Here is a 17,554-nt window from a genome sequence, read left to right on the forward strand (position 1 = left end):
TAGTATTCCATGATGGGGCTTGTTGAGGTACAGTAAGGAAGTTAGAACGGCCTCAGTATATTTCTTTGTTGTACCTAATTATAATCCCCCCTTTATGTATATATCACCTAGGCGAAAAGGAGAGACACAAACAAAAATAATTATCTAGAAGCAATATTTGTAACCTGAATGGAGATAAGCTGTTTCTGATTATGACCTAGGTTCTGATGAATGTCATTGCGTATATTATATGCAAGGAGAGTTATCTAGTCATTAAAATTAACTTTTTTACTGTGGAACTAGTGGGCTTGACTTCATAATGGATTTCCTTCCATGAGAAAAGAATATTACAATCTTCAAAAGAATAGCTCCATTTTCAAGAATGTTTAAATTGATCCCCTGTTCCATGATTCCAATCTAAACAGTTTTTGGTACAGGTCTGCAATTGATTGCTAAGTTCTGAAAAAAAAAAAAAACCTCTAGAGAGGCTAAGGGTTCAACTATTGAACCTCTACTAGTCTTTCCAACTTACCCATGCTATTCTGCTTCCTAACTTATTCCCCTCCATGAGGCAATTGCTCAGCCAAAATGGACTGACTACTGGCTTTGTCCTCAACTTCACATTCCATTGCCCTACTCTGGGCATTTGCACATAGTCTTCCTGAGGCCATGAGACACACTCTTCTCATTTTTACCTCTCAAAATCTTTCCAAGTTCAACCTCAGAGATATCTCCTTCATCAATCCAGTCAAAATTCCGCTTGGTTGCTCATGCTCTAAACCCGTTGTATGAGGCCCTGGTCATATAAGCTATAGTATCTGGCATATAGGGAACACCTAATATATAGTTGTTGATAGATTAATAGATTTATTGATCCCAAAGTTTTGTGTCTGGAAAATCATGGGAGAAAGATTCTAAGTTCAGTGTGTGGACTCAGATTATTCTTTTAGGTTAACAAATGATAACAGGATATAACAATACCTGAGAGTTCCTCCTCTCATTCACAATATCTCCCAATAGAAAATCAATGCTTCCCAGAAAAGGTGACTGTTCTGTATCCCAGAGTGGTCATGAAAAAGGAAAAGGACCCCCATGTACAAAAATATTTATAGAAGATTTTTTGTGGTGGCCAAGAATTAGAAATTGAGGGGATGCCCATCAATTGGAGAAAAGCTGAAAAAGTTGTGGTATATGAATGTGATAGAATAATGTTGTCCTATAAGAAATGATGAGTAGGTGGACTCTAGAAAATCCTGGAGAGATTACATGAACTAATGCTGAGTGAAGTCAGCAGAATATTGGACACAATAACAGCAACATTGTGACATGATCAACTTTGATAGACTTAGCTCTTCTCAGCAATGCAATGGTGTAGTAGCAATTTGGATTTAAACATCTTTCCCAGCCATTAATAGGCCATGTGAGCTGCTTGCATCACAGGAAGCCCAAAACATATGTGGTGGGAGTAGCTTCCTGACAGGAAAAGGAAGTGATGTCACAGAAAATATGGAGAGGGAGAGAGAGAAAGATTTTGTGGCTGCTGGTGGCTGTTAATGGCTACCCGCGTGATTGTTAGAACTGAACAGGCTGACTTAGTTGTACTGTGCGTTTGTTTTTTTTTAATTTATTTTTATTTTTAGTTTACAACAGATGGTTCTACATAATTTTGAGTTCCAGATTTTCTCCCCTCCCTCCCCAAGATGGCATGGAATCTCATATAACTACCACGAATGACTTTGCATTGAATTAATTTATACACTAGTCAAGTTGCATAGAAGAATTACGGCCGATGGAGTGAATAATGAGAAAGAAGAAACAGAACCAAAACCAAAACAAAAACAAAAAAAAAAAAAAAAAAACAACCCAAAAACAAAAATGAAAGAGAAAAAGGGGAGCATGAAGTGTGCCTCAATCTGCATTCAAACTTCATAGTTCTTTCTCTGGGTGGAGATAGCATTCTCCATTGTGAGTCCATTGGAGTTGTGCCTGCACCTTGTGTTGCTGAGAAGAGCAAAGTCTGTCAGGGTTGGTCCTCACAGAATCCAGATTTTCTCCCAATTTTCTGCTTCCCTCCTTATTTTTGTTGCATTGGCTGTTTTTTAATGCAAAAACATTTCAATTTAACATAATCAAAATTATCCATTTTGAATTTTGTAATGCTCTCTGTTTCTTGTTGGGTCATGAATTCTTTTCTTTTCCATAAATCTGATAGGTAAACTATTCCTTGCTCTCCCAAATTACTTATAGTATCAGCCTTTATTCCTAAATCATGAACCTATTATGACTTTATTTTGGTATATGGTGTAAGATATTGGTCTATGCCCAGTTTCTGCCCTACCATTTTCCAATTTTCCCAACAGTTTTTGTGAAATAGTGAATTCTTAGCCCAGAAGCTGGATTCTTTGGGTTTATCAAAGAGTAGATTGCTATAGTCATTGACTTCTTCATCTTGTGTACCTATCCTATTCCACTGATCCACACCTCTGTTTCTTAGCCAGTACCAGGTAGTTTTGATGACTGCTGCTCTATATTACAGTTTAATATCTAGTATGGCTAGGCCACATTCTCTAGCATTTCATTTCATTAATATCCTAGATATTCTAGACCTCTTGTTCTTCAAGATGATTTTTGTTATTATTTTATCCAGCTCTGTAAAATAATTTTTTGGTAGTTCAATTGGTATGGCACTGAATAGATAGATTAATTTAGGTAATATTGTCATTTTTATTATATTAGCTTGGCCTAACCATGAGCAACTGATATTTTTCCATTTATTTAGATCTGACTTTATTCGCGTGAAAAGTGCTTCACAATTATGTTCATGTGTTTGTCTTGGCAGATAGATTCCTAAATATTTTATAGTGTCTACAGTAACTGTGAATGGAGTTTCTCTATCTCTTGTTGTTGGGCTTTGTTAGTTATGTATAGGAATGCTGAGGATTTATGTGGGTTTATTTTATATCCTGCAACTTTGCTAAAGTTGTTTATTATTTCAAGTAGTTTTTTACTTGATTGATAATTACTTGATTTACTTGATTTTTACTTGATTGATAATTTAGCTTCTTCTTTGCCTATTCTAATTCCTTCAATTTCTTTTTCTTCTCTTATTGCTACAGCTAACATTTCTAGTACCAAATTGAATAGTAGGGGTGATAATGGACATCCTTGTTTCACCCCTGATCTTATTGGGAATGCATCTAGCTTATCCCCATTACAAATAATGCTTGTTGATGGTTTTAGGTAGACGCTATTTATAATTTTAAAGAAGGCTCCATTTATTCCTATGCTTTCTAGTGTTTTTAATAGGAATGGGTGTCGTATTTTGTCAAAGGCTTTTTCTGCATCTATTGAGATGTTCATATGTTTTGCTATTTTTGTTGTTGATATGGTCAATTATGCTAATACTTTTCCTAATATTGAACCTGTCTTGCATTCCTGGAATAACTCCTACCTGGACATAGTGTATTATTCTCACAATAAGTTGCTGCAATCTTTTTGCTAATATTTTATCTAAAATTTTTGCTTCAATATTCATTAGGGAAATTGGTCTATAATTTTCTTTCACTGTTTTGACTCCACCTGGTTTGGGTATTAGTACCATATTTGTGTCATAAAAAGAATTTGGTAGGACTCCTTCTTCACCTATTTTCCCAAATAGTCTAAAAAGTATAGGAAGTAATTGTTCTTTAAATGTTTGATATAATTCACATGTAAAACCATCTGGCCCTGGATATTTTTTCTAGGGAGTTCATTGACGGCTTGCTCAATTTCTTTTTTCTGAGATGGGGTTATTTAGAAATTTTACTTTCTTTTCTGTTAACCTGGGCAGTTTATGTTTTTGTAGATATTCATCCATATCTTTAGGGTTGTCAAATTTATGGGCACACAATTGGGCAAAATAATTCCTAATTATTGTTTTGATTTCCTCTTCATTGGAGATGAACTCACCCTTTCATTTTTGATACTGGTAATTTGATTTACTTCTTTTTTTAATCAAATTGACCAAATGTTTATCAATTTTATTGATTTTTTCATAAAACCAGCTCTTTGTTTTATTTATTAATTCAATAGTTTTCTTGCTTTCAGTTTTATTAATCTCTCCTTTGATTTTCAGTATTTCTAATTTGGTATTTAATTGGGGATTTTCAATTTGCTCTTTTTCTAGCTTTTTCAGTTGTATGCCCAAATCATTGATCTCCTTTTTCCTAATTTTATTCATTTAAGCATTTAGAGATATAAAACTTCCCCTAAGAACTGCTTTTGCTGCATCCCATAAGTTTTGGTATGTTGTCTCATTATTGTCATTCTCTTGAATGAAGTTACTAATTGTTTCTCTGATTTGTTCTTTGGCCCACTCATTCTTTAAAATTAGGTTATTTAGTTTCCAATTAATTTTTAGTTTATTTTTCCATGATTCTTTGTTACAAATAATTCTTATTGCATCATGACCTGAAAAGTATGCTTTGACTACTTCTGCCTTTCTGCACTGGATTGTGAGGTTTTTATGCCCTAGTACATGGTCAATTTTTGAGTATGTGCCATGTACCACTGAGAAGAAAGTATATTCTTTTTTATCCTCATTCAGTTTTCTCCAGAGGTCTATCATATCTGCCTTTTCTAAGATTCTGTTTACCTCCTTAACTTTTTTCTTATTTATTCTGAGGTTAGATTTATCAAGTTCAGAAAGGGCGAGGTTGAGGTCTCCCAATATTATAGTTTTGCTGTCTGTTTCTTCCTGTAACTCCCTTAACCTCTTCTCTAAGAATTTGTATGCCATACCACTTGGTGCATATATGTTAAACAATGATATTGCTTTATTGTTTATGCTGCCTTTTAGCAGGGTGTAATGTTCTTCTTTATCTCTTTTAACTAAATCTGTCTTTCCTTTTTCTTTGTCTGAGATTAGGATTGCTACACCTGTTTTTTTTTTCACTTTAGCTGAGGCACGATAATTACTCCAGCCTTTTATCTTTACCTTGTGTTTATCTCCCTGTTTCAAATGTGTTCCTTGTAAACAGCATATTGTAGGATTACGGTTTTTAATCCACTCTGCTGTCTGCTTCCATTTTATAGGACAGTTCATCCCACTCCCATTCACAGTTATGATTTCTATCTGTGTCTTTTTCTCCATCCTATTTCCCCCTGATTATGCTTTTATTTCTCCCTTTCCCCTTCCCCTCCTCAACAAAGTTTTGCTATTGACCACCGCCTTCCTCAGCTTACCCTCCCTATTTATTCCCCTCCCTTATCTTACCATTTCCCACTTGCTACTTCTCCCCTCCCTTCTGATCACCCCCTTCCCTTTTTTCCCCCTTTCCACTCTTACTTCCTGTAGGACAAGTTAGATTTCTATACTTATCAGGGTATGTTATTCCCTTCTTGAACCAGATCAGATGACAGTAAACTCAAATATTGCTCTTCTCCCTCCCTTCTTTCCCTCTGCTGAAATGTGTTTTTGTGCCTCTTCATTTGGTGTAATTTACCCTTTTCTACTACCTCCTAACCTCTTCTCTCATAGCCCTCCCTTTACATCTCTTAATTATGTTTTTTATCCTTACATCAGTTATTTTATACAAGTATTCACAATCTATGTGTATTCATTTCAATTGTCATTATACCTGTACTATTCTCAAGATTGACATATATATATATATATATATATATATATATATATATATATATATATATATAAAACACACATAAGATCATATAATCCTATATAAAGATGCAAATGATTTGCCCTTATTGATTAATAAGGTTTGTGGGGGGTTTTCCCTCTGTTTACCTTTTTATGTCTCTCTTGAGATTTGTATTTGGAGATCAAATTTTCCATTGAGTTCTGGCCTTTTCATCAGGAAGGTCTGGAATTCCCTTATTTCACTGAACGTCCATCTCCTTTCCTGAAAAATTATGCTTAGTTTTGCTGGGTAGTTGATCCTTGATTGTAGTCCCAGCTCTTTGCCCTTTGGAATATCATATTCCAATTTCTCCTGTCTTTTAATGTAGAGTCTGGGAGATCCTGCGAAATCCTGACTGTAGTTCCACGATACCATGCTACTTTCTAACAGCTCTTCTTTCACTGAGGTCTCTGAATTCCTCCTGAATTGTTTTGTCAGATCTCCAATATGGCAGCACTGGCTCTCCCTGCCCCTGAGCTTACTTTTCTTCCTGGCCATGGGGGCCAATGCCACCCTCCTAATCACCATTCAGCAGGAGGCCTCCCGGCACAAGCCCGTGTACTACCTGCTCAGCCTGCTCTCCCTGCTGGACATCATGCTCTGCCTCACTGTCATCCCCAAAGTCTTGCTCATCTTCTGGTTTGACCTCAGACCCGTAAGCTTCTCTGCCTGCTTCCTCCAAATGTATATCATGAACTGCTTCCCGGCCATGGAGTCTTGTAGCTTCTTGATAATGGCATATGATAGATATGTTGCCATTTGCTACCCACTGCGCAACCCATACATCATCACTGATCAATTTGTTGTCAAGGCTGCCATTTTCATAGTGGCCCGAAATTCTCTTTTCACTGGGCCCATCCCTATTCTCTCAGCTTGGCTACACTACTGTCAGTACAATGTCATTGAGAATTGTATCTGTGCCAACTTGTCAGTGTCCAAACTTTCTTGTGATAATATTACTCTCAATCGCCTCTACCAATTCATTGTTGGCTGGACCATGCTTGGTTCTGATCTCATCTTCATTTTCCTTTCCTATATGTTTATCCTACATGCTGTTCTTCAGCTAAAGGCTAAAAGTGCTGCAATCAAGGCCCTGAGTACATGTGGCTCCCACTTTATCCTCATCCTCTTCTTCAGCACCATCCTACTGGTCTTTATTCTCGCCCATGTAGCCAAGAAGAAAGTTTCTCCTGATGTACCCATGTTGCTCAATATTCTGCACCATGTCATCCCAGCTGCTCTCAACCCCATTGTCTATGGGGTCCGGACCCAGGAGATCAAGCAAGGAATCCTGAAGTTAATAAGGAAGGGTGTGTGAAAAGGGGATTAAGAAAGGTCTACCATATTTGGGAAATAAAAATGGTCCAGGTACAAGAAAAAGTCTAAATAAAGGATTCCAGTTCCAATCCTAACTCTACCCAAAGTGAGGTCACTAAGAAGCAAAGGTTAGTCTTTCATCAAATTCTTACTGTTTTTCATTAACCAGTTCTCATCTTTCCTTGAGTCCCCCATAACTCTTTCCCTTAAATACATCTTCAAGGAAATCTTTCAAGGGAGAAAATTTAGTTCTACATCAGACTACTAGTAAATAGAGTTTCCCTAGCCATAGTTAGGATTGTGAAGAATTTATTTGTTTGAAAATTTACCTATCACATCAGGGATATGAAGAATTTATATTTTTGAAAACTTGAAAATTTCATCAAGTGTTTAATTGAAAATCACAAAGAGAGGAGGCAATTACCCACATTAAACCGCTAAGCCCAAATAGCAAAGGTAAAAGTAGATACAATAGCACCGTAGTGAAGGAAATGAGCAGTAGTCAGGAGATACCTATTGGAAATATGGCTGTAATAATATTCATAGTCTCTGTTCTTCATGCATAAATTTTTAAAGTTAATTAAATATATTTGAGTGCATGAGGTAAATACCACCTCATAATTGTCAAGACCCTTGTAGAGTATGACACATTACCGAAATAAGATAATGTGAGGATATAACTTATTCAAGAAAAACAAGTCAGATAAAATTGTGGGGAGGGGGGGAATCCATGCATAGGAAGGGAAAGCGTTATAGAAATACCAAGAAGAGGAGTAAGTAGAATGGAAAGAAGTGTTATTGTGATGAATGTTTATCGTTGACCACAAAACTAAAATGACAAAATAGAGATTTACAGAATCAGAATCACAAAACCAATACTGAGACAGGATATAGTCATTTTAAGAGGCTTTAAATATCAAGGAAAATTTCAAGGTATTTTTGTATTATAAGTAGAAAAGTTAAATTATTAATTTATCTTGTTAACAATCTCATATTTTAAGGAGATTATCGTTGTTATTTAGGGAGATTATATGCCCATTGGGAGATGAAATTTCAAATATTCCATGAAATATTAGGTAGGATCAAAAATCACAGTATTTTAGACTTGGAAGGAACCTCAGTGACCATCTACTCCAGCCAATACGTAAAAATGAGCCTACCATAACACCTCACCATCTTTTTACATCAATACTAAATTTGCTTTTTCGCAGCTTCCACTTTTTGTCCCTGGTTCAACCCTCTGGGACTATAGAGTAAGTCAAGTCCCTCCTCCATGACAGCACTTCAAATACATATTTAAACATAGCTACCATGTTCCCTCATCCTTCAGGTCTTCTTTTCTCTGGGCTAAACATTCCCAGTTCCTTCAGTTGCATAAGTATTTATGTCATGGTATATAAGTATATATGTCATGGACTCAAGGCCCTCCACCATCCTGCTGCCCTCCTCCAGACACTTTCTGATTTAATAACATCCTTCTCAAATTGTGGTATTAAGAGCTTTTCCCCTTGATCCCAGATTCTACTGGGAAATTTGGATAGGATAGAAGCCTGTCTATAATTAAATTCTGATGACACAAATGTAAATAATTTTAATGAGGAAAAAAGGGAAACTGCCTGAAAAGACTAATATAACTGTATATAGAACTTAGTAACCAAATCCAATTTTTAAAGCACATCAATAAAAGTTGGAAGCAAAGGCAGATAACTATGGATAAAAACAAGAATGACACAGATGAAAATAACATGAAGAATGCTAAAGATTAGAACCAAGTAAAAGTAATAAAGAATGTTAACGTTGACCAATACTCAATTTACAAAAATTGGAAAAATAGTTTATGAACAGCTGAAAAGAGAACAAGTAATCATTCCATGCTAACACAGGTCCATTAAAAATATTTTTGGGGATTGTAATCATGATAATGGGGGTAATTCAATTTCTTTTTGTCACAAGATTACTACATTAATTAAATTATTAATTAGTTCATTTATTTATGTATGTATTCATTCATTTATTATTTTCTCATTTTTAATAAATTTATTGGTTTAGTTATTTAGTCATTTTGAGAATTTCATAAAAATAACATACCTGTATTTCAGGCTGTGAAAAATGTTAGGAAGATATTTAAAACCTCTCAAAAAAAATTCTTGTTAACAAGATGGTAAGATAGTGACTCAATTGCAATGTAATTCAGTCATTGTGGACCTAGGCAGTAGCCATGATATAATAGAATGTAATGGGGAGCAGCATGGTACAATACCAGGTGTTGGATTTGGAATCAAAGGAGATGATGAAATTCCAGCTCTGCTGATTATTATCTGTGAGACTTTGGCCAAAATGCTTCAACTCCCTTCAATTTCTTCATCTATCAAGTGAGAAGAGTGACTTCAAGTGGTCCTTCCAACTCTAAATCTATGATTTTATGACTTTTAGGGCTACCATGCTGAGGTAAGATTAAACTTTTTCTGCTTGGCCCCGGAGCAAAAAATTGCCCCGCTGAAAACAATAGGCAGTAGTTCTGGGTTTCAGAATAATGTAATTAAAACTTTCTGATGGTGATCAATCTGAAGGTAAGATACACTGCTTTGGAAGGTTTCTCTCTATTCATAGTGGTTTTTGAGTGTTAAGCAGATGACTGCTTGTCAAAGGCCCTATAGAGGGGTTGCCTGCAAAGTACTGGTAGGACCAAATTCACAAATTGTTTCTCATCTGACACTATATTACTCCATTTTCTCATTTATATGAGAGTGGCCTGAAGTGAAAAATCTTTGTGCAGCTAAAGCAATTAGAAGACCAAGTGGTAGTGGGAACAGAATGGACCACACTGACTCCATCTTGTGACTCAGTTCTGGAGCTAGTTCAGTTCCCTTTCTATTCAATTAGGGGTCTAGCCCAATTTCTGTCTTGTGAGAAAACTTCATCCAGTTGTGGGAATTAAGAGAAAACTTTGTTGCATTGTTTGAACCTAGCCTTGCATGACTGGGAAACTGGATCACCTCTACCTGCTGCTTAGAGACAGACCTAGGTTATGCTGATTGGAAACTCAAACAGAGCTGAAGATTGATGCAAGGAGTTTTCTCACAATTATACTGCTCAAGCAACCCATATGTTTTATGTCAAAACTGATTTCTTCTTGGTCAGTTACAGTACCCATGTTCCTTTGATTGAATATATCTCTTTAAGGGAGAAGGACATCTCTTTTTTCTGATTTCAGGAAATTGCATCCCAACTTGGAAAGTTCCCAATTTTTCCTCCAATTAAAAATCGCATTACATAATCTTGGATCCTGGTAAATTGTTTTCTTTTAGCTAATTGGCTTTATTTGATTAATTATTTTTAATTCATGTCTCCCCCAGTATTCAGGGTCCAGTGCCAAAGCTGAGAGGGCTTGGTCTCAATTTATTAGGCAATTGATATGCATTGCTTAGTAAATTGGTATGCTCAGAAACTTGATCCTCTGTTTCCTCAGTCATTTCATCTTTCATGCACTAGACAATCCCTTTGAGTACTAAAACTTACCCATCCATAAGCCAACCCATTTATACATACATTCCATTAAAGACACACCTAGATCCATATATAAGCATGTTTCTAGCACGTATGAGGAGAGTTTTGAAACTATTCTTTAAAAAAATTCATTGTTATGGGGCATTCTGAAATGATAAAATGCAATCTACCAATACAAGTAGGCACCTTCAATGCAACTTAGACTTTTAGACAGCTGCCTGGGGCACTGGAAGGTGGCCCAAAGCCATAGTTCAGATGTGAAATTTGAACCCAAGTCTTCCAATTTTTGAGGCCAGCTGTCTATTCACCACACCATATTACCTCTTTGAGTTTTCAAGTGGGCTCATTTTTCTGTGGTAGAACAAAAAGAAGTCATTGAGACTTCTAGTCCCTGTCATGTCATTTTTTTTTAATGGAAAATCTTCAAAACTCTCTCCCGGATCTGCTTTGTTCTGACCCCATAGATGTCAGGGTTGAGGGCAGGTGGCACAACTACATAGAGATTGGCCAGGAGGATGTGGATGTAATGGGGGATGTTATGGCCAAAACGATGAGTGAGGAAGGAAAATAGAGCCTGCATGAAGAAGGCTAAGATGACACAGATGTGGGAACTGCAGGTATTGAGTGCTTTGAGTTGAGCATCCCAGGAGGGGAGGCAGAAGACCACCTGGAGTATCCTGGCATAGGAGATGATGATCAGAATCACAGCCAGAAATAATATGGAAATATTTCCCAGGCCAAAAAAGATATTGACTCTGATGTTGGCACAGGCCAGTCGAGCCACACCCATATGCTCACAGTAGGTGTGGGGGATGACTTTGTGCCCACAGTAAGGGAGTTGAAGCAAAAGGAATACAATGGGAGCTATCATACACAAGCTCCTTAGGAAAACTACCAGAGCAATGAAACCAATGGTTTTGTGAGTAAGAATCATGCTGTAGCAGAGGGGGTGGCAAATGGCAACATAGCGGTCAAAAGCCATGGCCAAGAGTACAATACTGTCCATGACTGTGAAAAAATGGATAAAGAATGCTTGGGTGACACAGGCCCCAAAGTCGATAGCCCTCAAGTGAAACCAGAAGATTCCCAGCATCTTAGGGATGGTAACTGTAGACAAACTCAAGTCAATTCCTGACAACATGGACAGGAAGTAGAACATGGACTGGTGGAGGCTTTGTTCAGTCTGAATTGCATACAGGATGGTAATATTTCCCATGAGGGCAACCAGGTATAAGGCACAGAAGGGAAAGCCAAGCCAGATGTGTGCACCTTCCAGCCCTGGGATTCCCAGAAGCAGGAAGAAGGAAGGATGGAACTCTGTGTCATTAAAAGAGGGCATCTTTATGGGGGCTACCAAAGACCATGATGATTTCTGAAGTATCTTCCATCCAGAGTGAGAATTTACCACCTCCTTCTGGAGTCCTGGAGAAATACAGGAAAAATGTTAAAATGTTCTGTGTACTTTTACCATTGAAGAGAATCTGACAAGGAAGGTATCTCCATCTACTCTCTCTCCTGATCCTTTCCTTTCCCTGTAACTTTTAGACATAATTCTTCAAGGACATGGTATCATTTGATAGCTATAGGTCATCAGCTTCTATTTCCTCTCTTTCTCTAAGGGTGTGATCTTCCAGATTGGAGAAGGAGATACAGTCAATGGGGTAAATGAGGAAGTAGGGGAGGTGGTTCAGAATCATCTCCCTTAAGACACTCAGTTCTTTCCCTTTTTTCCCATCAGAAATGTCATTTATTACAGAGGTCAGAAGAGTGATCACCAGGGACAGTGGGGAGGGGGGAGATCAGGGCTCTGACACAGATTGGAGGGGAAGGATTCAAGGCTGGGGGAAATCAGAGAGGGGGTGCCCACATGCCCCAGCCCCATCTAATGCCTCCAGATAGAGGGGTCCCTCTGCCTGCCAAGCCTCCCTCCTGTTTCCAGCTTTGGGAGGAGGCTGGGGAGAGGGTGTAATGTGACTTGGTCAGGTTTGGACTGACTCAGTTCTTTTCTATGGTGCTACAGTCTATATCCAGTGAAAGTAAATGTAGGTATGATCTTGGGCACTTAACTGCTTTATCAGTGAGTCAAAATACTTGCAGGCACACTGGATGTAACTTGAGCCCTGTTGTAGACACTGGGAAGAATGCAAAAGAAATAGGGGATCTGATCTATTCTGTTGTGAATAGAGAGGACTTCCGGTGGTGAGGCCAAGATGGCAGATGGAGAGCAGGGACTTGCGTGAGCTCCCCACCACGTCCCTCCAAAAACCTATAAAAATGGCTCTGAACAAATTATAGAACTGCAGAACCCACAAAATAGCAGAGGGAAGCAGGGATCCAGCCCAGGACAGCCTGGATGGTTGCTGGATGAGGTCTATTGTGCATGGAGTGGAGGGGAGCAGAGCTCAGCTTGGGAGGCAGCAGGACCAGCCAGACCAGGAGCTGGGCAGAACAGGCCCTAGTACCCTAAATAAGTGAGCTGTGCCAGTTACCAGACTTCTCAACCCACAAACACCAAAGACAACAGAGAAGGTTAGTGGGAAAAGCTTCGAGGGACAGAGTTCATGGTTCGGCCACTGCCCCAGGGGCAGCGGGGGAGGTGCAACTACAACTGCAGTTACTTACGGCCCCAGGCCCATGGGGTGGGAGGAATTAAGCATGGATCAGAGCAGGAGTGCAGGGCCTGCTGAAGATTTTCATCAGGTCCGGGTTGGTGGTTCTTGAGGAAGAAAGTGTGCTGTGGTGGCACAGCTGGCTGTATAGAAATAGCTCTGAAATCAATGGCGCATCCCCTCAAGCTTGGAACAAAGTGCTCTTTGCTCTACAAGCAGTCATACCCTGACAAAAAACTCAAGGGTCGAGTAAGTTGGTTGGGAACATGGCCAGACAGTGAAAATACACCCAGATCCAGTCTCAGACTTTGGAATCTTTCTTTGGTGACAAAGAAGACCAAAACATACAGCCAGAAGAAGTCAACAAAGTGCAAGAACCTACACCAAAAGCCTCCAAGAAAAACATGAACTGGTCTCAGGCCATGGAAGAGTTCAAAAAGGATTTGGAAAAGCAAGTTAGAGAAGTAGAGGCAAAATTGGGAAGAGAAATGAGAATGATGCAAGAAAACCATGAAAAACAAGTTAATGACTTGCTAAAGGTGACCCAAAAAAATGCTGAAAAATACCCTGAAGAAAACAACACCTTAAAAATAGACTAACTCAAATGGCAAAACAGCTCCAAAAAGCACATGAAGAGAAGAATGCCTTGAAAGGCAGAATTAGTCAAATGGAAAAGGAGGTCCAAAAGACCACTGAAGAAAATACTACTTGAAAAATTAGATTGGAGCAAGTGGAAGCTAGTGACTTGATAAGAAATCAAGATATTATAAAACAGAACCAAAGGAATGAAAAAATGGAAGATAATGTCGAATTTCTCATTGGAAAAACCACTGACCTAGAAAATAGATCCAGAAGAGATAATTTAAAAATTATTGGACTACCTGGAAGCCATGATCAAAAAAAGAGCCTAGATATCATCTTTCAAGAAATTATCAAGGAGAATTGCCCTGATATTCTAGAGCCAGAGGGTAAAATAGAAATTGAAAGAATCCACAAATCTCCTCCTCAAATAGAACCCAAAAAGAAGACTCCTAGGAACATTGTTGCCAAATTCCAGAGCTCCCAGGTCAAGGAGAAAATACTGCAAGCAGCCAGAAAGAAACAATTTGAATATTGTGGAAAAACAATCAGGATAACACAGGATCTGGCAGCTTCCACATTAAGGGACTGAAGGGCTTGGAATACGATATTCTGGAGGTCAACGGAGCTAAGATTAAAACCAAGAATCACCTACCCAGCAAAACAGAGTATCATGCTCCAAGGCAAAATATGGATTTTAATAAAATAGAGGACTTTCAAGCTTTCTCAGTGAAAAGACCAGAGCTGAATAGAAAATTTGACTTTCAAACACAAGAATCAAGAGAAGCATGAAAAAGTAAACAAGAAAGAGAAATCATAAGGGACTTACTAAAGTTGAACTGTTTTGTTTACATTCCTACATGGAAAGATGATGTGTATGATTCATGAGACCTCAATATCATAGTACCTGAAAGGAATGTGCATATATACATATATATATATATATATATGTATATATATATATATATATATAATATATATATACATATATATATACACATATGTGTGTGTCTACATATGTATATATGTAGGTATATATATATGGATATATATATATATATATACACACACACAAAGGGCGCAGGGTGAGTTGAATATGAAGAGATGATATCTAAAAAAATAAAATCAATTTAAGGGATTAGAGAGGAATATATTGAGAGAGGGAGAAAGTGAGAGATAGAATGAGGTAAATTATCTCGCATAAAAGTGGCAAGAAAAAGTGTTTCGGTAGGAAGGGAAGAGAGGGCAGGTGAGGGGGAATGAGTAAATCTTGCTCTCATCGGATTTGACCTGAGGAGGGAATACCATACACATTCAATTGAGTAGCTTACCACACAGGAAAGAAGGAGGAAGAAGAAAGAAAAGGGGGGATGATAGAAGGGAGGGCAGACAGGGGGAGGAGGTCATCAAAAACAAACATTTTTGACAGGGGACAGGGTCAAGGGAGAGAATTCAATAAAGGGGGATAGGTTAGGAAGGAGCAAAACATACCTAATCTTTCACAACATGAGTATTGTGGAAGGGTTTTACATAATGATACACATATGAGCTATGTTGAATTGCTTGCCTTCTTAGGGAGGGTGGGTGGGGAGGGAAGAGGGGAGAGAATTTGGAACTCAAAGTTTTAAAAACAGATGTTCAAATAACAACAAAAAAAGTTTTTGCATGCAACCAGGAATTAAGATACACAGGCAATGGGGCATAGAAATTTATCTTGCCCTACAAGAGAACAAGGCAAAGGGGGATGGGAGGGCAGTGGGGTGACAGTTGGAAGGGCTGACTAGGGAATGGGGCAACCAGAATATATGCCATCTTGGAGTGGGGGGAGGGTGGAAATGAGGAAAAAAAATGTATTTCAAACTTTTGTGAAAATCAATGCCGAAAACTAAAGATATTAAATAAATTTTTTAAAAAAGATGGTAAAAAGAATAATAGCATAGAAAGGGAAATGCTGTCTCTCTCTCTCTGTCTCTCTCTCTCTCTCTCTTTCAAGTCCATGTACACTTACAGAAATACACACACAGTAATATAGTGTAAAGAATAGTGGGCTATCAGTCAAGAAAACTGGGCTCTAGGCCTGATCTTATCACTGATTAGCTTTATGACCTAGGGAAAGTCACTTAAGCATTATATGCCCCAGCTTCCTGTTGTAAAATGATTGGGTGGAACTCACTGACCTCTAAATTTTTTTCAATTCTTTTTTTTTATTGGAAAGAAACTGGAGATATTTTTGTTTAGCTTTTTTAATTTACAGTCAATGCATCCTTCTCAGATAATGATGCAATAAAAATTATTTGTAATAAAGGACCATGGAAAGATAGATTAAAATTAATAGGAAACTAAATAATCTAATCTTAAAGAATGAGTGGGTGAAAGAAGAAATCATAGAAACAATTAATAACTTCATTCAAGAGAATGACAATAATGAAACAACATACCAAACCTTATGGGATGCAGCAAAAGCAGATCTTAGGGGAAGTTTTATATCCCTAAATGCTTACATGAATAAAATAGGAAAAAAGGAGATAAATGATTTGGGCATACAGCTGAAAAAGCTAGAAAAGAAGCAAATTGAAAATCCTCAATTAAATACCAAATTAGAAATTCTGAGAATCAAAGGAGAGATTAATAAAATTGAAACCAAGAAAACTATTGAATTAATAAATAAAACAAAGAGCTGGTTTTATGAAAAAACCAATAAAATTGATAAACCTTTGGTCAATTTAATTAAAAAAAGAAAGAAGAAAGTCAAATTACCAGTATCAAAAATGAAAAGGGTGAGGTCACCTCTAATGAAGAGGAAATCAAAACAATAATTAGGAATCATTTTGCCCAATTGTATGCCCATAAAATTGACAACCTTAGAGATATGGATGAATATCTACAAAAACATAAACTGCCCAGGTTAACAGAAAAGGAAGTAAAATTTCTAAATAACCCCATCTCAGAGAAAGAAATTGAGCATGCCATCAATGAACTCCTCAGGAAAAAATCTCCAGGGCCAGATGGTTTTACATGTGATTTCTATCAAACATTTAAAGAACAACTAATTCCAATACTTTGTAGACTATTTGGGAAAATAGGTGAAGAAGGAGTCCTACCAAATTCTTTTTATGACACAAATATGGTACCAATACCCAAACCAGGCGGAGTCAAAACAGAGAAAGAAAATTATAGACCAATTTCCCTAATGAATATTGAAGCAAAAATTTTAAATAAAATATTAGCAAAAAGACTGCAGCAACTCATCACGAGAATAATACACTATGACCAGGTAAGATTTATTCCAGGAATGCAAGGCTGGTTCAATATTAGGAAAACTATTAGCATAATTGACCATATCAACAACAAAACTAGCAGAAACCATATGACCATCTCAATAGACACAGAAAAAGCCTTTGACAAAATACGACACCCATTCCTATTAAAAACACTAGAAAGCATAGGAATAAATGGAACCTTCCTTAAAATTATAAATAGCGTCTACCTAAAACCATCAACAAGCATTATTTGTAATGGGGATAAGCTAGATGCATTCCCAATAAGATCAGGGGTGAAACAAGGATGTCCATTATCACCCCTACTATTCAATTTTGTACTTAGAAACATTAGCTGTAGCAATAAGAGAAGAAAAAGAAATTGAAGGAATTAGATTAGGAAAAGAAGAAACTAAATTATCACTTTTTGCAGATGATATGATGATATATTTAGAGAATCCTAGAGAATCAAGTAAAAAACTACTTGAAATAATAAACAACTTTAGCAAAGTTGCAGGATATAAAATAAACCCACATAAATCCTCAGCATTCCTATACATTACTGACAAAGCCCAACAGCAAGAGATAGAAAGAGAAATTCCATTCACAGTTACTGTAGACACTATAA

General features: G+C 37.3%; 2 protein-coding genes across 2 annotated transcripts; one reads left to right on the forward strand and one right to left on the reverse strand.

Moving 5' to 3' along the window:
* Nucleotides 1–6,030: 6,030 nt before the first annotated feature.
* On the forward strand, nucleotides 6,031–6,975 carry LOC118839366 (olfactory receptor 56A3-like). The gene has a single exon (XM_036746825.1). It carries the CDS (start codon nucleotides 6,031–6,033, stop codon nucleotides 6,973–6,975), a length of 945 nt encoding a protein of 314 aa, XP_036602720.1.
* A 3,915-nt stretch (nucleotides 6,976–10,890) lies between these two features.
* LOC118838471 (olfactory receptor 52E8-like) lies at nucleotides 10,891–11,820 on the reverse strand. The gene has a single exon (XM_036745783.1). The coding sequence runs from the start codon at nucleotides 11,818–11,820 to the stop codon at nucleotides 10,891–10,893; it is 930 nt and encodes a 309-aa protein (XP_036601678.1).
* Nucleotides 11,821–17,554: the final 5,734 nt, after the last annotated feature.

Source organism: Trichosurus vulpecula, chromosome 2 (assembly GCF_011100635.1).
Source record: "Trichosurus vulpecula isolate mTriVul1 chromosome 2, mTriVul1.pri, whole genome shotgun sequence".
Lineage (NCBI taxonomy): Eukaryota > Metazoa > Chordata > Mammalia > Diprotodontia > Phalangeridae > Trichosurus > Trichosurus vulpecula.